This window comes from Phaethon aethereus (assembly GCF_964289735.1).
Source record: "Phaethon aethereus genome assembly, chromosome: 1".
Classification (NCBI taxonomy): Eukaryota; Metazoa; Chordata; class Aves; order Phaethontiformes; family Phaethontidae; genus Phaethon; species Phaethon aethereus.
Genome location: NC_138575.1, coordinates 197606580 through 197631838, shown reverse-complemented (window position 1 = coordinate 197631838; position 25259 = coordinate 197606580). Strand labels below are relative to the sequence as shown.

At 37.0% G+C, this 25259-nt stretch overlaps 1 protein-coding gene across 2 annotated transcripts in view; it reads left to right on the top strand.

The window, feature by feature from the left end:
- FRY (FRY microtubule binding protein) overlaps positions 1–25259 on the top strand; it is a gene marked incomplete at its 3' end in the record, with an annotated part of 178470 nt that overhangs the window by 71326 nt on the left and 81885 nt on the right. For both annotated transcript variants that reach the window (XM_082001351.1, XM_082001350.1), the window contains exons 11-22: positions 2271–2372; positions 5116–5219; positions 5707–5815; positions 6741–6827; positions 8669–8840; positions 10531–10663; positions 15087–15194; positions 19188–19443; positions 20876–21058; positions 21949–22035; positions 23787–24046; positions 24370–24559. In XM_082001351.1, coding sequence (XP_081857477.1) covers positions 2271–2372; positions 5116–5219; positions 5707–5815; positions 6741–6827; positions 8669–8840; positions 10531–10663; positions 15087–15194; positions 19188–19443; positions 20876–21058; positions 21949–22035; positions 23787–24046; positions 24370–24559 — 1791 coding nt within the window. The remainder of the gene's footprint in view (positions 1–2270; positions 2373–5115; positions 5220–5706; positions 5816–6740; positions 6828–8668; positions 8841–10530; positions 10664–15086; positions 15195–19187; positions 19444–20875; positions 21059–21948; positions 22036–23786; positions 24047–24369; positions 24560–25259) is intronic.

Genomic DNA, 25259 nt, shown 5'->3' with positions numbered 1-25259 from the left:
CAGATGTTTTCAGCTTCTGGTTCTGTGATTATTAAATGCTTAGGTTTTCTCATACTTGTTATGTGTAAACATTAGGAGGAGAGGAGAAAGAATAGAGTTCACTTTTTGTCAAGCGAGAACAAATGAGGTATGCGGGAAGAACTCTTTCACGGTGCTTAAATAATACATTGTAGGAACAAAAAAAAGTATAACACATGCCCTTTTAAATCTGTAACTTGGCTACTGTGCAGCTCCCTATTTCTCTTTTTTCTTGTGAGATGAACAGTGGCACTGCGGTGTATTTTTGGAAACATGAGTTGATCTGAATTAAATGAGTAACTGAGTCAGTTTGACACTGGCCGCCTTAAGCAGTCTGTCTCTCCAACTGGGTCAGTGCACGTCAGCACTGCAGTGTTAGCTAATCAGTTTTGAAGTCTTGGACCTTTTAAGCGAAGAAAGTTGTCATCCATCCTCCCTCGTTCTATGGGAAAGTCAAAAAGACTTCCCTGTTCCCAGCGCTGTCGGCAAATGCTGGTCACTGGCACTAATGAATCTGCTGGGAAGCCTGCAGGAATGTGCTTGAGCTCTCTGCTGCAGTTACACCAGTCCCAGGAGAGAGTCAGATCATCCCCTGGAGCACAGTTCTGATCCGGTTTGAATTAGTGGGAGTCTTGGGATGGATTTCTGATTTCACTCTGTTTGCATTTGTGTGGCTCTATTCCATTCTGCTGAGTTAATAAAACATTGTTGAAACTGCAGCAGGGTAAGAGCTTTGCTGTACGGTTTTTACACTAGATAGAACTTCCCCAAACTGGTGGCCGTATTTGCCAAAGTCAATACTATGTGCTTGAGAAAGAATTGCACAGCTGGGGCTTTGCGTTTGGTTGCTTTTCTACACATACCACACTGGAGGCTACATAGTTAAAAGTGACAAAATAGAATAGATTCTTGTGAGGGTGTGATTAGAAATACAAACATTATGAAAAGGAGGAGGAGGGAAAAGGCAAACAGTTGGCAGAAATAGCTGCAGTGCATATTTTCAGGCTTCCAGGAAGAAAGCACACTCTTTAGAGTCTGAAGAGGACCTTCCTTTCCAAGATCAGTGTTTTGTGAATCGATGCACTCGTACAGGCAGGATGGGGGCATTCATCTTGCCTCATTTTCTGTCTGAAAATATCTTGCATGTGCTAGTTGCTGAGGTTTTCTTGATAGTGAGTGGAGAGAATTAGGAAACTCCAGGAGATGGTTTGTATTTTCCCTCCTAGGACTCTTCCTTAGGATGGGTTGTAACACTTTTGGGATGCTACTAAACTTGGGATGTTACTAAAGACTTCAGTTATCCTCTCCCATATGTATTTTGGACATGAAGATTATAAAAATAATAATGTACATTTGCCGTTCGCTCGAGAAACTCGGTCTAACCTGGCTGGAGACAATTTATGTTATGTATTACAGGAACAGAAGTTGAGGGCTATGGTGTATTTATACTTTCAGCTGTGACTGAAGTTAGAATTTTAGGGTTAGTTTTGAGAATCATTGGTCTTTAAGATAAAGTTACCTTATTTGTGACTAATAACTTTAAAATCCTGATTGGGTATATTAACAGGACAACTGAAAGAGAAAAGTCTTGCTGAACAGCAAAGTCAGTTTCAAAATTAATAGGTGCATTGTAGCTTAGTTGTTTTAGTGTTAACATTTACAAGATGAGTGTCAAAGTAAGTGTTGATAAAGAGACCAGGTTCCAGTATTTGAACTTCTATGTTCTGCCTTGCTTCTTTTTATCTTTCACTTTGCAAGATACAACTACCAGCAGATCCAGGCATTGCCTGTATTTTAACACAATTCTTTGGTGTGTTTGACCTGTCTCTCAGTAAATATTGTGACTGCAGGTTTTGAGGAGTAATAGGCATTTGAGCATTCACAAGTCCCAACATTCTCTGTGGGTCCTGTTGTTATTTTTATAATGCTTAGTTATTTCCATGCTATCATTTCTCAGTTAACAGACAGAACTTTGCCCTGTGAGTCTGTAAAATTGTGTCCCAGCTTTGGATTTATTATACTGCCGTAAGCAGGCATTTGGTTGTTTTTAGTTCATCCATAAAACATATCTGTAACAGCTTTAAAGAAAGATTCCTTTTAAATTGTACTACTTAATAATGTGTTTATGTTGGCTAACGTGTATTGCACAAAATGGAGGAGTTAGACCTTTAAGTTTACAGTAGCTCTATTAAGTTGCTTTTATGTTGTGTAGACTTGCAAATAATACAGTATGACATCCATTTCCTGTTTAGGCTTTGTACCCTTTGGTAACATGCCTGCTTTGTGTCAGTCAGAAGCAGTTCTTTTTAAACAGATGGCATATTTTCCTCAACAACTGCCTATCCAATCTCAAGGTTAGTATCTTCTGGTTTTAATGTTGTATTAAAACTTCAGTATGCACTACTGATCTGTTGCAAATCCATTTTAGATAAATGTGCCAGACTGTTGCTATTATGTGATTCCACACATAATTTTATTCCTGACAGTACACATTCTTTAGCCCTGCAGATTTTTTCATTAGCAAAAAAGTATTCTTGTGCCTAGTTTGAATTTCTGCTGTTTCTCTAACTCAAATCAAGCCTGAGTCAAACAGCTGTGAAACAGGCAAGATTGTTGATGAGACTTGTTAGCTTGAGTGACATAGCAAAACTGAACCAATATTAACTTGATTTTTTTCACAAAGGCCTTCTCAAACAAAACACTTGTTACTACTTTATCAGAACGAAACTAGTTGCAGGACACTGATTCCATTGCCTGTTTCACTCTCTTAAGCTGCATTAAAAAAAACTAAACAACTTAAAGTATAAGTTGTTTCCTCCACAACTTTTCTTATTCCTTTACCATTTGTTAGATCTATGAAATTTAAGATGAACTACCCACTGCAAACTCCTGTGGGTTCTGGCCAGCACAATTTGATCCGAGGGTGCAGAACTTACTTTACAAAGAATGGGTCAAACAATGCCTATCTCAGGAATGAATTCATGGGTACCAAGACAATATCCCTTTGGCCTGAATGGGCCAAACCTAACGCCATATTATTGGAAAACAGAAATAGAGGAATTAAAGAGAATATGCCTCGCTCCTGGCAGTCCAGTTACTCCTCCACCAATCACAGAAGAAGAAGCAGAGGCATTAAAAAAGAAATTTCTAGAAAAGCAACAGTGGATAAAAGCCAGCAGCACTTATCAATCAAGAAACAGAGCAGATCCTGGCAGAGCTCTGGTCTGGTCCCGTGTTCAAAAGGACCATGTTGACTTGAACAAATTCTTCGGCACCAACTGTGAGTTGGGCACTGCCAGCAGTGGTAAAGGAGCTGCATCCAGTGCCAATACCTCTTGTTGGGAAAGTGAAGATGTCAGATATATTAGGCCAAATACTCCTTGTCCCAGTAGGATTACTGCCTGGGTTTTTCTTGTTGAAAAAAATCCGCAAAATAATGAAGAGGCTCAGTTGGTGGTGGACTTCTCTCAGTTTTCCAAAGTACTGGGCACCCAGCCACCATGCACTTTCACAGATCTTGCCCGTGGACATGCCTGTGATTTCCCTGGATGTTTCTCAGGCTTTTTATCATCTTCCTCTCAATCCTGCTGCTGCTATGCAGCTTGCTGTTTCTGACAGAAGACTGGTCTACTGTTTTCAGAAAGCTCCAATGATATCAGTCTCAGCCTTTTACTCCTCTATCTCTTCTCAACGACCCTTGCAGCTGAAATATCTCATCACTGGAATATTTGGACTTCTGCTTATAGGCATGACGTCACAAGCTCTCGTTAGTTTAACTCAGTTAGCCACAGTGTCTGCTGTTTTCTTGAAAGCTTTGGAGTAACAATAAACTTTGATAAAGGTACTCCATCACCTGTTGAAGAAAACGGATTCTTAGGAGTGCGATTTACAAGGACTGACATGATGTTACCTGATGAAAAATGGATTGAAAGTAAACAGGTTATTAAATAAACTGATTGTAACAAAAGTTATGATTTTAAAATCCTGCAAAGATTAATAGGCCACGTAAACTTTGGCATTCCTTTTACTACTTATTCTAATCATGTGCTACAACCATCATATGCTGTTATAAAAAACAAAATGTTTTTCAAATTTCTGTTCCATATAAAGCTTGATTGTCAAGGAGTTAAATGACAATTGCAAGCCAAGGACAGTGTTCCTGTTCCTAAGCTTGTGACAGATGCCATGTTGGAAGTTGAAGCCATATCCCTATCACTATCATCGGTGGGTTGTCTTCCTTCCATTTTGCAGGACCTAGGTCTATACACATTCAATAATTATTGATGGTGTTGTTTGCAGATTCTTTGATCAAGCCATCAAACCACGGTCTTTGATCTGTGACTCAGCATGAGTTGGCAGAAAAAATTCACCTCTCTGCCATGGAGATTTGCACTGTGGGCCAGGCAAATCTCTGGTCAAAGTGTACTGGACTCCTTCAAAGTTTAGCCCAGTGTATGGCCCAACACACAGGAGACCATCTGGTTGGACTGCACGTACTTGCACACTACTCAGAAAGCCCTTGAAACTGCCACAGAAACATAAAACTGTATATGACCAGAGAGATCCAAAACCACTCTTTTACTAGTTCAAAAGTTTCCAAAAATAAACAGCCATCCAGGCAGCTAATCCAGTTCAGTCCAGCTGATCCCGGATGCCATGTTAATTAGGCCAGCCTAAGCATCCACAGATTTTTTCTGTTCACTTTTGAATATGTGCAGTGCCTCTCTTTATCTGCTGTGTTCTTCATACCAGGTCTCCACCGTAGGGCAACAGCTTTTCATTTAACAACATGAACTGAAGATTAGGTTTTCTTTTCAGAGTCAAATTGAGGTGGTTTTCAAACAGAGATTTTAATTTATAACATGTATCTAATTTAACTAACTTGAGTCTTGGGATTTTTGACAACTTTAATACCAGGAGGGGTAGGTCAGGTGCATAGGTGTCCTGCAGCTACAGGAATGGGGTACTGGGCAGCTGTGAGGCTGTATCTTTTTTGTAGGGTCATTATGAAAACTCTGAACCTAGACATCCATTAAGTGCTGAACTTCCTTTCTAATTTGTGCCCGAAGTTTATTCTTCCACTACATATTTCTCTAGAATAAGGACCCAAAAATGGCTCGAGTTGCACTGGAATCTCTGTACAGACTACTGTGGGTTTACATGATCAGAATTAAATGTGAAAGCAACACAACTACCCAGAGGTAAGGTGCTGTATTTTTAATGATAATCAGGCCTTGTAGAGTGGATGTTGCCAGTGAAGAGGTTTTACAGTGCTCATGAATTCCTTTGAATTGAACCTATTCCTGTTGTGAAATTAAAAACTCAGCTGTACACAACAAAATACTCCCTTTTGTGGTACTGTCAGTCATTCTCCCACCTATTACTGTATAAAGTGTTTCTGCTTTTGGAAGAAACAAAAATCACTCTTTGCCTGGTTAAAGTTAGAAATATTTTTGTAGTGCCATGTCATTGACTGGTTTATTGTTACTTGTAATGTAGTAATGAAATAAAATAATCACATTGAATTTGTAACAAAGGATCAGAACAAGATACACCATTACCTCTTCATTTCAAAGGAAATACATTCTAGTCTTTCTAAGTAGAGTAGGATTTCCAATTTATGTTTCATGGTAAGTGAAGGTCTGCAAGGTCCAGAAATGTCTAATGATTTTTTCCCTTCTTTTACAGTCGACTTATTACTATTGTCACAACGCTTTTCCCAAAAGGGTCCCGTGGTGTTGTGCCAAGAGATATGCCTCTAAACATCTTTGTGAAAATAATACAGTTTATTGCACAGGTATGGGACAACTGTGCATATGACTTTCTAATTGATGTTTTCCCAATAGCAAATTAACAAATAAATTAACTTCCATTGTCTGAATTTTTTGCAACCACACTGTCAGTACCTTTTGTCTAGGCAATGATGAAATTATAGATTGAGCTGGGGCAGGCTTCTTTTGAACAACAGGTTTTGATTTACTTTGTTCCACTGAAAAGGAACAAAAATGTTTTCAACTCAAATGTATTTTTTGTCAGTTTTTTTGAATTGCCAGCAAGTCAGAAAATGCATTTGTTGACAGGCTCTGACTGTCAGTAAAGTTCAAAACAATAAGCCATATTTTGTCCTGATACTGAATCATTCCTACTATATAGGACAATGAGCTGCAGTGCTTTTAAAGCAGTAAGTCAGAGGAAAACGAAGTTCAACATGTAGTTGACACATTTAGTTTTCATCAGTTCACATGAGAATTGCTAAAACAAACTAACCTTCAGCACTGGAAGTTCCATCTTTTTTATTACTTAAATTCAGAAAACATTCCCATTGAGCAAAGCACTTAAGCATATATTTAAAGTCTCTGAATAGGAATGAATTAAACAGGTGCTTAAAATCTTTCCTGAACTGTGCCATCTGTGAACAAGCTCCTTTTGTGTAAAATACTATGTTAGTAACATAATTACCACAGTTTAAATGAAATAATTAAAAGCTTTATTTCCAAAATATATCATCTTCTATTTAAATGCTATAAATTTTTGAATTTGTCAACATAGAGCAGTGTTGAAAGCTTAGATCTGATCATATGTTCTGCATACTTCTGACAATCTGTTTTTCCATACATTTTAATAAATCCTGATTGAACTGGTTTTCAAAATTCTGTTGCCTTAAAGCAAATAAGTAGCAGAAGTGAGCAGCTTAATGATTTGCAATATTTTTACTATTTTAGGAACGTTTAGATTTTGCAATGAAAGAAATTATCTTTGACTTCCTTTGTGTCGGAAAACCAGCAAAAGCTTTCAGTCTCAACCCTGAGGTATGATGTGCATCTCCATTTTTCAGTTAATATATATTGTATTGTGCTACATTTACTTTCTGGTTACATTCTAAGCATGCTTTCACCTTTGTCCAGTTTTCAGGCCAGATCTTGAACTTGATTTATTGGTAAAATACATCTGTGGACTTTGATTTGTGGAATGTCACATTGTTTATGCCTATCTCATGTTTCCTTGGTGAAGATTATCGAATGTGAAGTAGTGAAAATGTATAACAAAAAGAAAACTATTGATCATAGTATTTCCTTATCACTCTGTTGTTGTTATATGCAATGCCTTAAACTGTTCTAATACAAAAATAAATTTTCTTAAACAATCTAAATGTTTTTCAAAACAGTTTTACTGGAAAAGAGTACATGATGCAAAAAGAATTGAAGGTGACAAAAAAGAAAAACCTTCTAATAAAGTTTTACTGCTCTGACCAGTAAAGCTCCACTAGTGTTAGTGTCATGAGTCAGCTTCCTAGTGCTTTGCCTAGAGAAAACAATCAGAAATTTGAAAAACTTGTAATAAATGAAAATAAAAATAAGTGGTAAAATAATGAAAGTTTCTCTTGAAAATAATGTATTTGCTTATAATTTTGAAAACATTTTAATTTGAAAACTAAGAACAAACACATGAAAAATAAAAGGCATTTGCGATGATCTCTTAAAATATGTCCAACTAATCTTGCAGTATTAAGCAGTCATATCTACTCACTAAGATGCTATAATAGAATGAGCTACCTTACAAAAATTATATTTGATACAAAAAAATATTTGGAAGAGTAGATTAAACTTTTTACTGTTAAAAGCAGCAGAAGTGAAAGGCAAGCTTTACTTTGAGCACAGCTTTCATCTTTCTCCAGAAGAGTAAAGAAAAATGAAACAGAATTCTTGAGCAGGCAGTCCCCACCACGTTCTGGGTCACTCACCTGCAGTATTCACTGAGGAAGGTCCTGCAAAGGACATTGTGTATTAGCATTGCATGGAGCTGAGCTTATAGGGAATGGACATAGTCCTTAACTTCTTAGAATCATAGAATCATAGAATAGTTTGGGTTGGAAGGGACCTTTAAAGGTCATCTAGTCCAACCCTCCTGCAATGAGCAGGATTCATGATGAATCAACATCTGAAATTTTACTGTTTCTCAACAACAATGTAAGTCTGAAAACAATGAGTAAAAGGGCTACTTTTTGATGTACATAGAATTTAACATTCTAAAAAAAATACCCACAGTCTCCATAAGTGCACCTCTGGGAGACTGTCAGTAGGACAGCCTCTGTGATTAGGAATGCGTTTCTGAGAAATTGAAAACATTCTGGTCTTAATCATTGCAATGCAAAGCCTGCAAGTTTTCCTCTGGTGGATTCCCGGAAGGCATTCAGGTCACTTAGCCCCATCTTCACAAAGTTTCACGCTGCAGTTCCAGTGCTGAGCACCATTCTAGACTTTTCACTCAGTGTGGTCAACCCTGGGGTCTTTTGAGACAGTTACTGATCTTTTTTTGTAATGGACTACACAGGACATTTGTGTTTAACTGAAGGTCCAGTTAAGACACATTACTAAACTCCAGGTCATATCCATGTGTTTTATCCTGAAGATAAAAAGATAATAATAGACATAAATGTTTTGAGAGGGGAGAGCACTGCTCATAGTGCAGATATGGATTCACAATTTTTTTTCATAGGCATTTTTTGTAAAATGTATCAGACTACTTAACCTAGTGAAGATACAGAAAAAAATGCTGGAAAGTGCATACTCAAAATTTCAAAATGATTGAAGAATATAAGTAGAATGTGATTATATTATTATAATACTCATTAATCTTCTGAACTTTACAGAGAATGAATATTGGTCTGAGAGCTTTCTTGGTAATTGCTGATAGCTTGCAGCAAAAAGATGGTGAGCCTCCAATGCCAGTGACTGGAGCTGTCCTTCCCTCTGGAAACACTCTCAGAGTGAAGAAAACGTATTTGAGCAAGACTCTTACAGAGGAGGAAGCTAAAATGATAGGTCAGTAAGAGAACAGACAATATAGAAACTTGAATGAGAATGAATGTGGAAAAGTCTCCAGTACCTGAGCAGACTAATTTACTGTTGTTAAGTATTCAATTGATTTCTTTATTGCAAACATTTACTTTGTTGTGCGTTCTAATGAAATGCATGCTTTAGTTTGACAAATACTGTTTTTTTTAATTATTTCAGGGAAAGTCCTCAGTTGTGCTCCATAAGTGGTAGCAACCCTGTATTCTGGAGGGGCGTTAAGTACACAGATGGTTAAGAATTATCTTCTTTCAGTGCTGAATAGCTGTGTTTATTCGTGAATATTAATCTTATTAGAAACAGTGCTTGTCCTCAGAAGATGTATGAGCTTTGAAAACCAGCAAAGAATCCTTTGATATCCTCATTTTAATTGCAGAATCTCACACCAAGTGTAACTTGCAAAACAGCAGAAACTTCTAAATGTAAAATAAGGCTGAACTGAAGTACCTAGCTGAAAAGCACTGTTGCCTTGGGCTTCCTTTGTAATCAATGTAGAGAGAGAATCCTGTGCTGTAGAAGAGCTTCTATATCATGCCCTGAAGGTGTCTGTTTTTTGCTGGCAAAAAAGAAAATTTGGCTACTCCCCTTAGCACTTCATTAAGTCCCCAAAGTTATGTGAATGAAACAAAGTCCACATATTTTTACACCAGTGACAAAGACCTGTGTTGTACTGTTGCTAGATTATTGTAGTAATATCAAGAAAATGACCAATGCAGGACCCACTGCTGTTGAAATGTACAACAGACAGAGTATTTAGTCCTGTCACTAATTCAGTTCATTTTGGTTATTCCTCATGCATTTGTTAATAAATGTTTGCTTTATTGAATTTTTATATTTTATTAGCAATTTCTTCACTATTTTATGATACAGTATTCTAGTTTCCATGTATAATATGTGAGACTAAGCTAGGTAATTCCTGTATTTTCTTTTGCCTTCTACTCTGCCATTGAATTTTTGATCATATCAGATCTGAAAACTGATGTAATTTTGAAATTCTAAGCTTACATTGTCAAATAGAAAAAGAATTGACTAGAGAATAGATGATTAAAAATAGAGTGTTCAGTGTTAGTATATAAAATTTCATTAAGAAAATTAGAATTTTAGCCTTTGATGAATATAGAAAAAGAGTTAATCCAAGTTTTATTTTTAAAGTATTTGATGTCCATCAGCTGCTGTAAAGCTGTATGTCTAATACTGGTTTTCACATAAAATCTCATGCCATTAATTTCCATACCAAATAAGTTTTAGGAGAGCTCCTTTTCTTTAAACCTTGCTACTGCATCAGAGCTTTTACTTCTGTCATGAGAAGTCACAAAATATATTGTATAACTTGGGAAACTGTGTGGCTTCATTTGACTATGTAAGGGCATATTTTGACTAGGTATTTTTTAATTTTTTCTCCAGGAAAAATATGTACGCGTGTGTGTGTGTATATATCTCTCTCTCTCACTTAGGCTATTTTTACATACAGTAGTATTCTTTTTGGAGAGGGCAACATAGTCCATCTTTGAATCAGGATATCATTACTAGTGGAATACGCTATCTCATGAGGAAAATATTTTTCTTTATTCATGCAGCACAGCATGAGTAAACAGCTTGCTTTTTCAAAATATACGTATCTATAAATTCCCAAATTACACAAAGATGCATATTGTTGCAGGTATGTCATTGTATTATTCTCAAGTAAGAAAAGCCGTGGACAACATACTCAGACATCTTGACAAGGAAGTGGGTCGGTGCATGATGCTAACCAACATACAGATGCTTAACAAAGAACCTGAAGACATGATTACGTGAGTGCTAAAGAACAGTAAATCCCTTAAAATATTTAGATGTAATTTCAGAACTTTTTCTCTATTTTTGTCTGTCATGAGTCATCTGAGAAATAGCAAGAAACAAGAACATTTGGCTTAGTATATACTTTGAAAAACTGTTTATGACAAGTTGATTGTACTTCTTTGCACGTTGCAGTGTTTGGGATTGAACTGATGCTCTCGGTGTAGCCAAAATCACATCTGAAGCCTATGAATGTTTGTTTAGACGGTAGCAGTTGAAAGCCCAGAGCAGGAATCATGTTAGCCTATGCTCAGAACTGTTTCAGGGTATATTTGCGTCACTGAACTTCAAAATGAATGCAACAAATTCTGTAAATCCCTATTAATAATAATATTTCAAAATTCCCATTACTATTCATGCCTGATAATCAAAATCAAATATTAATTAAAAACCCAAGTAATTTTGTGATGAGTCTTGGATTTAAGCAGTACCCCACTGGAACAGAATCAAACCAATACGTGTCAAGCAGTGTTGAACAGCAGCATTTTACACTCTCATCTAAAATTATTAATGAGGGAAGTATCCTGGAGAGAGTTCTAGTGAGCTGGACATCTAGCAGACTTTAGAGACACAGAGACAGCATTTGACACATGCAGAGCACAGATAGTACAGATCCCAACTGTAAGGAGACCTTGCATATCTTTCCTGTTAGGGGGGTGGACATGGTAGTGATGCTAGGAGAAACAACCCCTGGAAAAAAGTTTGAGGTGTTATGAAAAGGACATTGGTCTCTTTGAGACTGCTTTTCTCAGCTGCTGTGAAAAAAAAGGACAACTTGCTAAAAATACCTTGAGTGTTTGATAGACTGCAATGACTGGCCAAATTCAACTACCTTTTACAGCTGATATAATCTTTATTTTTTAATGTCATTCCTCTGTCCTTGTTTCTTGCTGTGACTGTGTAGATGAGATTGTAAGCCCTTTGTGTCTTTAGCATTGTCTTACTTTGTTACATTAAATGCCAATATAACTATCCAATAATACTTCATATTTTTCCTACAGTACTGCCCAGTACTATAGTACCCAGTACTCAGTATTCACAGCCAGTTTTCAAAACCATTTTGGGTATCTAGGCTTTTGCGAGAGGGAAAGTGAGTTTTGAAACTCACGTTTTATTCCCAAAATATAATTGCATAGTAAAACCTTGAGCACTTAGATAAGAAGTGTACTTAACCTTAGCTATAAATATCCTTTCTATGGTTTCTCAGCATCACCAAAGTGTTGTTTACTTTTAGAGTCAGGGAACAAACAGACTTAAAAGAGTTTTAAATTTCAGGAAGTCTTACGGTTTGGCAGTAACTTTTGTCAGAGATATAAAGATTTTAAGGTTGGAAGATCTAGACATGTAAGTTACTGTATTTTTGTGTTGTACTTTACATCCAGATAAGCTGTAACTTAATATATACACTTGGAAGAAAAAACACATTAGAACACATTTTTACTTGTTCTTCCAAGGGAAAAAAATATCTGGGATGCTTAATTATCAGTCGATCTAAAATCATGTGAAGTCGTTGAAAACATCATTAGCTGTTACTATCAGCATTTTAAATGACCCTTTTAAAACTGCATTGTGCATGATAACTGGAAAAGCCGATAAATTCTTTTGATGTAATTGCTTATGATTTTATTCACAGAACTTCATGCTTCACTAGAGTTAGGTATTTGTTTTGAGTTCTTATGGGCTTTAATATATAGGTACAACACCAGATTTATCTATATTTTAAAGTTACGGCTTTTCTTGTATTTACATATAGTTAATGTTACTGTATAAACTGAGTATCATAATGATATTTTTAATAACAAATAAAATAAGAATAAAAGGAAGGTAGCTAGGCAATGAATAGTCATAACATTTTAAAGTATACAGATTGTGTAATTTTCTTTGGCAGTGTTAGAAATGCTTCTGTATTTAATGACTGATCCTTTAACCATCTATTTTTGAAGTAGTAAATGCCTCTTTGAAGAGTCTTACTAAAATCCTGACTAAGGAGTGTCCTTTGCATCCTCCACTGGGGTATGAATTTCAATACTCATTTTAATTACTTTCCAACATCTAATCAGAATAGGGCATCCATTTTTCTAACATACAAACCTGTTCTTGCAAGTACCTCAAAGATTTTTTCTGACAATACCCAACTAAAATCTGATACTGCTGGTATGGAAACACAAGCTTCCAGGTGAGGACAGCTGTCGGTGTGTTCATCCAGAGCTCGTCCCGTCGGATCCTGAGTGAGCCAGAGATGACTGCAGAGCCCTGTGCGGGCCCCCTTGCCAGCACTCCGCGTGCTGCGCCTGGTAGCCCAGATAAGTTGGGAACTTGAGCCTCAGACTTGGATCTTCTCCTGCTCCTCCTCTCAGCAGCTGATAAGCCACAGAACACCCACAGATTTTATATTTATAAATAATTACTCATTTGCCTTTGGAAGAGTTTCCTCTCAGACTATTATTTTACATGCCTCCATTTTAAATGCAGTTTACCCTCACTGAGGACTGATATTAAGCAAACTCTGTGAAGTTCACTTTCCATTTCAAGTCAGCAAGGAAGACTCATTGGTTTGCCTGCAGATAAAATTACCAATGGCACTTTACTCTTCACAACTATAAATATATAATATTTTGTCCTATTTATTAATCCAAATAGTATTTGCATTAGCAATAGTAGTTTAAAGGTTTTGTTTATAACCAAATTCTCAGATAAGGTGTTGTATTTACTCTTTTTCAAGTCAGTTGCTGGCACCTTCTTTCAAATTCTATCTGTTAGGATATAGATACAGTGAGACAGAGATATTTCATTATGAAAACAGTTTTTCCTCTGTACAATTTAAGTCAGTAGGTTAAAATCATATCATCGTTTTATTAATGTAATATATATCCAAACTGATAAGTATACCGGTGTTAAGAGAAAGAATGGTATGCACTGCAAAACTGTTTTTAATCTTTGAATTAAGTAAGCCTAATGTCAGTTTATGCCTTGTCTATACCAAGTATTTCAGTGAATACTCAGTGTTACTCTATAAATCTCGTTTTAGGCTTTTGAGATGGTATTGCATGCAGGCTTTCTCTATGGCTGGACACAGAAGTAAGGTATCCAAATGCAATGTCCTCTGCTGGGTGGAGAGGCAGAGTGATGTAGTAAGCAGGGCATTGGACTGGGGTGCAGGAAAGCTGGGTTCATTTTCTGTTTTGTCACTAAATTTCGATGTGCTGTTAAGTACAATGCTTCTCGGTGTCTTTCTTTTTCCCCCCATTCTTTTCTAGCTCGATTGGAAGCATATTAAAGCAGGACCAGTCTTTCTCTGCATATTTATAGTATGGTCCCTAAACAGGACCTTGCTCTTTTGATTCTTCCAAAGCATATAACAGGCAAATAATTAATAATGTTGTGGGAAAGACTGTACAGTTTGAAATGCTGTTATGCTTTGGTTATTTCCTCAATACTCAATCGTCAAATAATAGATCACTGAGTTAAAAATGAGCAAATAAAAAACCCCTCATTTTGGGATCTGTCTGAAGGACTTCTTTAATCTGCCTTCTTAACCAAAAAATATTGGAAACAAGTCAGAAAACAACTGCATCTGTTGTGAAAACAATCAGCAGCTGAAACTTGAGCTACTTTTAGAAGATTTAAGGACTCCCAACCTAGTTTTTGGTTCATGCTGAACTTTAGACTCAACCACTTTCCCAGGCTGTTAGGGAGCAGTTGAGGCATTGCACAGATTAGAGCAGCCTTGTGGCTACTAAAATGTATTTTAACTTATAATGGTTGCTGAAGTGCTGCTATCTCAGGCAGGGATCAACAGAAACTCTCTGGCCACTGTGTCTCTAAATTACACTCCTTTTTCAATCTAATAAATTATGTGTGGTGTGCAGTTTCTACAGATCTCTGCCATATTGAGGGCAACTGTCTGGATCTTCAGTCTTGTTATTTGGGCTTCTTAGGTATTTGCTATTTTTTTTATACAACTGGTATAATATGGCTGCACTGTGATGGAGAACACCCCAGCTTTTTCCCATTGCCTCATCCAAAGCTTGCATCCTGCAAATGCTCATCTTGATGGAGGAATCCTCCTACATTATAACTCCATCTTGATATACGTGCCAGTTGCTCTCAGAAAGAAACAAATTAATCAGTAATAATTGATTTTTCAAGTACTGTATGGATACAATGCATGAAAAACATCAGAATCAAAACCATTCATTCAATGGAAACATGTATTCATGTTTTTCTTCTTATTTCATTTATAGTGTCTAGCTTTCTGTCTTGATGTTCTTAGTAGATCGCTGGCACTCCATTATGTCCAGCCCTTTTCTGAAAAACTGTAGGTGGATCATTTAACACAGTTACATGTTAAACAGTCAAAATTCTGTTTTAATTTTTCAGTGGTGAAAGAAAACCAAAAATCGATCTGTTCAGAACATGTGTTGCTGCTATTCCTCGATTGCTTCCTGATGGAATGTCAAAACTTGAGTTGATCGACTTGCTGGCTAGGTAAGCTGTTTGAGCATTAAATGACTGCTCAAGGGGAACAGAATGACAAACTGAGCTGATGAATGTGTAACTGTTTCTCAGACAAAATCATATGCTTATGTAATTTGCTATTAATGGATAAGACATGGAAGTCCTAGCATCTTTTTACAGTCATTGTGTTTGTATTACAGACTCCTAATTGTATAAGAGAATAGATGCATCAGCCAGAACTCTTTTTCTATCAGTTTGTAGGTTGCATGATATTCACTGTTCTTCACGATATTCATCATTTATTACCTTTTTTTAACCAGCACAGCATTCTGATTAACAGGAGAAAACATCTCTTCTGTGTACTGAACAAACATGGAGACATTTAGTTTTAGTTTATGATTTCCCACATGTCTGTCTGTGGTAAAACAGAATATGTTTGATGTGGTATCTTTCAAAAAACAGTTTTAATTTATAATAATTTTTTTTAAATTATTATTCTAAGACATAAGTAAAGAAAATGGTAAGTTTAAATATCATATCCTCCCTGCTTGGGGTCCATTGAATTCATCTAGATAGACTTCACTTCACTGAACAAGGTATTCCACAACACGACTGCTAAAACAGTTAGGTTTCAGGGTGTCAGATCAGTGACATACTGCAAATAATTATGATAACAGGTACTGGTCAGTACAGAAAAGTCTGTTACATTTCAGTTGTAGTATCCAAGTCAAAGATTCCAGCATGTGTTAGTTATGTAAGGGGATTATGGTAGTAAATTGAGCCACGAGGTGCTAACATCCTATTACTCTCAGGTAACTGTGACAAAGCAATCTTTGCCACTCTGTTCTTGTTTTTGAAACATCTATGAGGAATGGCAGATGTGGGAGCCAGAGTTACATGCAAAAGCATTTTTTTCTGCTCTGTGAACACCCAACTCCTAGTGATGTGCTAAAACAGTGAAACAATTAATTCTGCTGGTAGTAAAGAATGCAGACAGCCAAACACACCGAAACTGCAGCCAACGGTAGGTGTGCTGTGGTGCATGGCCAGCTTGATTTCCTTTTGCTTACATCCTCTGCTGTAAATCACATGTGGGTTGTTTTAAATCATTACATTATGAAATTTTACAAATACCATCTTAAATAGTTACATCAATTCTGCTTAAGGAAAATTTAAAAGGACATATTTTCCTTTAATCCAATATTTTAACTAACTTTCTAACCTTAGTAATGGCCTTTATCAGCTGGTAGAAAGCACGTATCCATTCTGGTCACAGCTCTTCAATCACAGAGGATTGTCCAGGTCAGACCCATCACTACTCTTAGGATGGAGACCAGTTTCTTTCTAAATTAGTGCTTCCTGCCTTAAGTTTCATGACTGTCGATATAACCACTGGTCTATCTTTATCATCAAACTTCATGCAGAAAAGGTCAGTTGTGATTCTTTAGCAACAATCAGTTTGTAAGCATTTCTTGGGTAATTTCCATGCTGGGACAAAGCAGGCAGTAGGTCTTCTGGGTTATCTGACTGACTGAAAAGAAGTGAGACATCAAAGGAGCTGAGGACAGCATCTTCAGAGTAACTTTGGAAGTAATTACATGCTCAGCCTTTCCCCAACACAGGGATCTTTGGGAAGTTGTTCTCATCTCCTACATGTACTCATGCTCCAGCATCTTTGAGACACTGTTTTAAAATAGATTCTCAGGTATAAGCAAGGGAAACGCAATTTATGTAAAAGTAAGTGGACGCATAATGGCTTGGAAAGCAATTAACAGACAGTTCAGGGTTCAGGACACGTATATTTCAACACAACATGGTGTTGAAGTAACTGGGTAGGGTCTCAGTATTGCCGAGCAGGATCACGAACTGAACACATACAGAAAAATGGTGTTCCTGTGGAAAGGTAAACCTTATTCACATGTATAGATAGGAATAAATCTGAAAGATTTTTTTTAAAAGTTCTGGTCTCATCAGTATCAAGGATTCCTGATTTGGAGAGCAATGTCCAAGCTGGGACATTGCGGTTGAAGAAGAGACTGACCAGAGAGCAAGGGAAAGAAAGAGATCAGTGGACTGAAAGAATTAGGTCTATTTAGTCTGGGACAGCATGGACTGAAAACAGTCTACAAAAATACAGCTTCAGAGAAAAAAGTAATAAACTGTTTAAGGAATTAATACCTGGCCTAACCTTAATGTAAATCCAGAGTACCCCAGCTCCACAGCTGCTTCTACATTCTCTACACTATCCCATGTTTATTTGGGTTCAGATTGACTACTTCTCTGACTTACAAAAATGTAGTCCTAAGGTGTCTTTCCTGTTCTAGAGAACACTGCATTTAAATATTGTGTCTTCTCTGGGTCAGAGTTTAAAATCAGTACAAGGATAAAAAACTTTGAAGAGGTGAGGTTTCAGTTCCTCCCTGTTTTTGAAAAGAACCTGAGAAGCTGTTCTGCCAGGGTTTTGTTTGGGCCTGTGTTGTTGGGATGGAAGGCTGTTAAATATTTTCTTTTCACTAAAGATAAAATAACATATTTGGGTTAATGGGTTCTTTTATTCACAGTTTGGTTTGAATTTTTCATCCTCACAACAGATGTGTCTTTTGGCGGTTTCCTGGAGTCTGTAACTCAGCAGCTAGACTTTCTTCCAGGACAGCTGTATTCAAATTATAAGCCGTAAAGCAGATGTCAAGTATATACTGTACCTTTTGGCCTTTAACTGCCCACTGAAACCATTCATTACAAATTCCTAAGTAGGTCTTAAATTTAATTGACTGAAGTGCAAACAAACCAACTAACATTCACTTCCTTCCTCAAACTGCCTGTCATATAGTGGTAATACACAGGTGCATTCTTATGCTCAGTTTGAATTTTGTCTCATTTGATAATGACATTGTGAAGTAACTTGGGCTTAGAGATGTATGTCTTTCGTATCCTCTTTTCCATTATTACTTTGTGTCATTGCAGAAGTCATGTCACAGATGACTTCATTATCGTCTCAGGGGTTTTGCTTGTTTTTCTGTTTTTGGCATTCCAAAGAGGAGACAAAAATGGTCCATTCTTAGCATAACAAAATGCTGTTTCCAAATTGATAGAGAAAGTCTCGTGGACATTAAAGCGTAACAGTTATTTTTGGAGTCATACTCACCAAGGGTGAAGTTTCATGGCAGTCACTTTCCTTTGACTTAACTGAAATGTCCCCTGCCTCCCAATTAGGCAGCTATAATGAACCAAATTTGTTATGAGCCACATCTCATCATACAGTTCCACCTGAATGGAGTTTGTTTCCACTCCATTTGGTTTTCTGGTTGTTTTTTTCCTAGCTTTCTGGCCATTTCTTTATAACGCGTCCTTGTTTTCAACTGTGTAGATTAAATGTAGATAAAATACTTTGAAAATAAGTGCTAACACACTACAGAAAATTCCTGTCTTCTGGGTAATTAAAACAAAATACATCATAAAGGCAATGAACCAAAAATTGCAGAACACACTGATCTGAATTTACTTTATTCTGCCATACAATTGCACCATCTTTCAGAAGGACTTTGGGGGCGTCCAGTATGTTTTTAGAAGTATGGAAAGTCCTGAGGCTGTTTTTCCCATTTCCCTATCCTAAGTTGTTTAAAACATGAAGCAGTTTTTTAATTGAAATGCTTCTTTTTATTTCTTTTGAACATTTGCTTTCAATAATTATCATTTGCTTCTTGGCTAAAGATTCATTTTAACTGTTAGGCAGCTGAGGTGTTGTGATTATGTACTTTAAAGATACTATCTTTCAGGAGTGGGACAAAGACTTATCTTGGATCCATGAATATGTTTGGACACTATTGTAGCAAGAATTACTGTGTAAAAACAGGTTAAGTATGTTAATTTTGGTCAGTAATAATGAAACCCTGATAGCATCACTGAAATTAACATTGTCATTGGGAATTTTCCATCAGTGTTAGGTAACTGAGAAACATATGCTCCTTACCACAGTAAACATTCCTTAGATTTTTATTACCTGACATTTACGTTTACTTACAGGCTGTCTATCCATATGGATGATGAACTTCGACATATTGCACAGAATTCTCTTCAGGGTCTACTTGTTGACTTTGTTGACTGGCGGGAAGATGTACTCTTTGGTTTTACTAATTTTCTGCTACGTGAAGTGAACGATATGCATCATACCCTTCTTGATACTTCACTGAAGTTGCTGCTACAGTTGCTTACACAATGGAAGCTTGTAATACACACTCCAGGAAAAGCTTCTGAACAGGCAAAAACCAGATCTGCAGAGGTATGAAATCAAGAGATCCGTGTCCTAACATTTATACTAGTTGAAGGCAAATTATGTTCCCTGGTATTGCTGTGGTTTATGTATTTTGGATTTACTCACCTGAGAAGAATTCACTACATAAGTTTTTTTATGGTAATTAATTCAGCTGTCTTTTGAGGACAGCTATGTCCTTGTGTAACACAGCAGATGTTATTGTTGTTGAGCAACATAAGAGAATGCATGTCCAACTGAAATATGCACATGGACAAAAGCACATAAAGTGAAATAGGTCTATGTAGATGTGGCAGAAGGACATTTTCCCAGGACTGAAACTGATTGATAATGCTAGTGGGAAGATTGAGAAGAGCAAAGTGGGTCTTCCCTTCCCATAGCCATTTCATTTGGTTGATTCAGAAATATCAGAGAACCCAATTTTTTCTACAGCCTGCTGTCTGCATGTGTTACAAACATTCCTGAGAACTGAACAGCTTTTCTCCAGTTCTTTGCATCTGCACTGTCCCAGGGATAATTTTACTATGAGAGATGATTTTCAGGCTTCTTATCTCCTAACCCAATCACATTGGAAATTTTTTTCCTTTAGGCAAGCATGATGTCTGCTTTATATCACAGAGGACTATTAATTAATAGGTAATAAGAGTATTACAAAAAAAGTAGAAAAGGGAAAGCCTCACATATTTTTCAGAAAATATTGTTAGACTTTACTGATAGGCTGAAGTTATAGAAGCCACCTACCAGGATAAGGTGTTGCCTGCTACAGGATCAATGAAGGACCTGAGGACCAGCTATCTGAAGTAGAAGAATCATGGAGTTACAGAATCACAGAATCATAGAATGGTTTGAGTTGGAAGAGACCTTTAAAGGCCATCTAGTCCAACCCCCCTGCAATGAGCAGGGACATCTTCAACTAGAGCAGGTTGCTCAGAGCCCCGTCCAACCTGACCTGGAATGTTGCCAGGGATGGGGCATCTACCACCTCTCTGGGCAACCTGTTCTAGTGTTTTACCACCCTCATTGTAATAAATTTCTTCCCTAGATCTAGTCTGAATCTGCCCTCTTTTAGTTTAAAACCATTATCCCTTGTCCTATGGCAACAGGCACTGCTAAAAAAAAAAAAAAAGTGTGAAGTCTGCACAGTCTTGCTTACCCATTAATATTTTTTTAGTGGAGGATGGAGTGAAGCAGGTCAGTGAATTGCAAATTAGAGGGAGGGGTTTGGCCAACGGACTCCGCTCATATATTGGTTTTGTGGAACAAGGTAACTTAAAGGAACAAAACCTGGCTGGTTTGGAGAATGCTGTCAATCTCCTACTTCAGCATTTACATGGTCTCTGCATTTTGTTTCTTTATATGTCCTTGTTAAATAGAGCATTTCTTGGAGACCTGGTTTTCAAACATCATCACTCCCATTTTTCCCCCTTGCACTGTCCTACAGTTGATACCAAATGGATCCAGCCACAGGATACAGTCTGAAAGAAGCCCTTATTCTAATGTACTGCATGCAGTAGAAGGATTTGCACTGGTTCTGCTGTGTAGTTTCCAGGTTGCTACACGTAAACTAGCTGTTTTAATCCTCAGAGAGATCCGTGCTTTATTCCTGGCCCTTGGCCAGGCAGAGGTATGTTTTTCCTTTTCTGGAACTTTGAATTAAACTTTTCCAAAGATAAAGCTCAAAACTACTATTACAGTTGCTTTTAACATAATTGCTGCAGTGTAGCAGATACGCACATATTGTACAAAAAAGCATTTGGGTTGAGCTTACCATTTCTATTTGCCTTTGTCTGCAAACCTTTCTGTGTACTCAACAATGTAACGTTAATAACATGTGCCCTGTACAAGGATTTGATGGGAAACGTGTACAGCAACTTAATATTTTCTCTTGGCATGATAGCAATGTAAAAAACACTGTAAAACCTTTTTTTACTGCATGGCTCATTTTTATGTTCTCAGCATTATAAATTTGTATTGCAAATGAAACTTATCCTGTAGCATACGATTTTGCAAGAAAACACAGCATAAGACACATTTAAGATTATTCACATACATTTTCCTTGTATAGTAAAGACCTCTAAGGTTTTTCTTATGGATACAGAAATACGGAAGGTCATGTTGTGTGTTGGCGGTCACAGCTCAGTGAGCCATCTAAATGCCGAAGAACACAAATATATGTGTTCATGACAAAGGAATGCTTTAATAAACAGTAAGCTAATTTTTCAGTCTTTTGATACCAGCTATCCAAAGTCATTTGGGATTTTCTGATACGTGCTTTTATTCAGTAAGCAGTGAGCTATAGCCACAAATTAACTTTGTTTCAAACCACAGCCTGGACTTGGTTTTGAGATTAATATGAAAAAGACAACATGCACCCATCGTTATCAGTGAATTTTTTTAGCACATTTCAGAATCATGTCATAATGTTTAGGTGTTTTTATTTCATGTACCAGAAAAATAAGAAGGGAAATAATTTATTCAGAAGAGCAGTTAACTTGTGTTTTCTGTGTTATGCAGGATGATGACAGGCCTATGATTGATGTCATGGATCAGTTGAGTTCTTCTATTCTTGAAAGTTTTATTCATGTGGCTGTTTCGGATTCAGTAAGTACAACTTTACTGTTACTGCTACTAGTAAGTACTACTGCTGCTGTTACTGCTACTACATAGTGCATGGACATAACAGATATCAGACGTGAAATACTAAAAATAAAGCTGCTAGAAATCAAAGAAATCATTCAGCTTTAAGGGTCCAGCCATCTACCCAAGAGCTCCAAGGCTCCGCCATGTCCCATACAATCTGTTCCATGAAAATAATCATACTGTGGATATGGAAGATACTACAAATAGAAAAAAAAAAAAAACCCCAAACAAAATTTATAATCAAAATTATCTAGATTCTGGACCTGTGACCTGCCTCCAGAAGAACCACTGAGAAAGTTTTATTGCCAGCGCCACCTAATGCATGGGGCTCTTCGAAGTCATTAACTGCTGTCATCTGTTTCAGAATGGAATAAGCTTTAGCTCCCTTGCATGCTCAGAAATGGCCCTGCCTGCAAACCTAAGCCTAAGCTCTAGAGTAATTCACAGCTGGAGTGAATCTCTGCTTTTGCTCTTTCATGGGCCTGCTGAGTCTAACATGCCACCAGAGGAAGCAGAGAAGCATTTTGAACGAAGAAGTATCAGCAGAACTGAAGATAGGGCAGCTTGTTTTACATGCTACCTTAGAGATTAGTGCCCTTGTCCTGAGAGCAGAAAGTTCTGACTCTGCAACCCAGGAATTAGGAAATTCAGCTGTAATAACAGCATCTGGGTTTGGATGTTGCAGTCTCTATAGGCAAAAGTTTAGATTTTGTGCCTTAATTCTATGCACTAGTAATACAGCAAAGCAAACGTGTTGCCTGTGTACCTGGTTCTGACAAGTGCAGCAGAGAGTGGTAATTTCACAGAATCACAGAATCATTAAGGTTGGAAAAGACCTCTAAGATCATCAAGTCCAACCATCAACCCAACACCACCATGCCCACTAAAGCATATCCTGAAGTGCCATGTCGATTTAGTGGCATTACATTTAGTAGTGATCACTTCTGTAACGCTGGATGCAGGATGCAGGCAACTGTTACATCCTATTTGAGGTCTGATAAGTGAATAATAAGGATGCCAAATTACATACTTTTTCAGTTTTCATTCCACAAAGTTGTTCTCTTAAGACAACATTTAAATTACAGTAGAGAAATGGTTTGTTGATATGAGAACCCTACTTGTCACTGAAGGTCACAGGATTTAAAGTGGATTAAAACTGCTTAAGCACCTGTTTCAGCCACTTAATTGCCTACATGCATATTCAAATGCCCTGATGAAGTCTGAAGAACATTTATTAATAGCGTTGGAATTTATCGTATTGTCATAGCATGTAGGAGTCTTAATCGTGGGCTAAGGCTCTGTCTGGCTGTTCAAACAATGAACATAAGGACAGTCTGTAGCTATTACATATTGCAGTCTCACACAAGAGACAGTGGATGGGTGCAGGCAGCAAGGAGAATAGAAAATAACAATGAGATCATGTTGATCAGCATAATCAATAGTTATCGTAGGGTTTGTGGGCAAGTTATTATGCCTATTGCAGAAAATAGGAGCTTTAAAGAAGAACAAGAGGGGAAGTAATGAGGTAACTATTATTAACATTTGTAAAAAGCTCCTCATGAGTGAAAAGGCAATGTGATGGGAAGCACAAAAGGTCTAAAAAATCCACCAGAAGTTTTCCATGGAGCTTGACAATAAAGACAAGTACTGAGAGGGGACATGACAGAGAATAAATGACTGTCACTGTGATTTTTTATCTTTTCTCTCCATAGACAACAATCCCATTAACACACAGCGTGGATTTGCAGTGGCTGGTGGAGTGGAATGCCGTCCTAGTAAATAGCCATTATGATGTGAAAAGTCCTTCCCACGTCTGGATATTTGCACAGTCCGTTAAAGACCCATGGGTTCTCTGCCTCTTCAGTTTTCTTAGACAGGAGAATTTACCAAAACATTGTCCTACAGCTCTCAGCTATGCTTGGCCATACGCTTTCACGAGACTACAACTGATAATGCCTCTTGTGGATCCAAAGTAAGCAGAAATCTGCATTTATTTTTCATTTTTATGAGTTGTGTGATTTTAAGACAAAATTTTTTTAGCCTCACGTTTCAGTATCAGTCTGTAAGTCCTGCAAGGTGCTACCCAAATATTCAGTTTTGAGTTTCATAATTGCAGCTTGTAAGATGGAAAACTCTAGTTTTCTACCTTTATTGATTTTTCCATGTATCGTATCATGTTGAATAGTGGCTGGTGGCTACATAGCAGGTAGTATTCCCTTTTAAAGTGTTTAAAGATACTGTGTAATTAAGAATGGCCAATTTTTTTAGTAATTTCAATTTATTTTTAAATTCTAGTATTCCTGTTAATGCAAAGAAAACAAGTACAGCAAACAGTGGCGACAACTATGTTACTTTGTGGAGAAACTATCTTATTCTCTGTTTTGGAGTAGCAAAGCCCAGTATTATGAGCCCAGGACACTTGCGTGCTTCAACACCAGAGATCATGGCTACCACTCCTGATGGAACAGTGAACTACGATAATAAGGTGATGCATCCTGTTTCAAACAAATTATTCACTTAGGAGAGTTTTAAACTGCATCTGCCTGCAAAATCATATCCTGATGAAAGTATTTCAGTTAGGGGATTATTTTGATATATGCAAACTGCTTAAGGCACATAATTAACAGTTAAAACACCTGTACAATCTGTATCAACATGATGTGTCAATAAATATTTGGCAAAAGCCATGGCATTTTCAAAATACAACTTCTTTTTTTTCACATTATGGGTGATACATATTCAAAATATAGAAGTTCTGGACATACGTGTTGAAGTTAACTTTAGTTTGTCATCCCGTATCTTTCCTTGTAGAGCACTGCAATTTTTGAATTTGTAAATTTATTAAGCAATAAGGCAGATTTCTGAATAAACATTGTATGCCGGTCAGACATGAAGGAATATTATATGAAATACAGTTTCAAGTAGTAGCAAGCTGAGAGGAGCAGTAGCTCCACAAATGTAGTTACTGGAGTATTTTAATGAAAGAACAAATTAAGTAAATTAAATTTCTGAATGAAAGCAAAGAGATTTCCCATATGTATTTATTTGCTAAGCCAGTTAGGCTGGTGTATTAATATCCATAATAGTAAAATCATTTCAGCATGCTTTTTAGATACATATTGATTCTTGGACAATGTTTTTTGTAAAAACAAGTTGTATTTACTTAATCTTGATAATCCTGACAA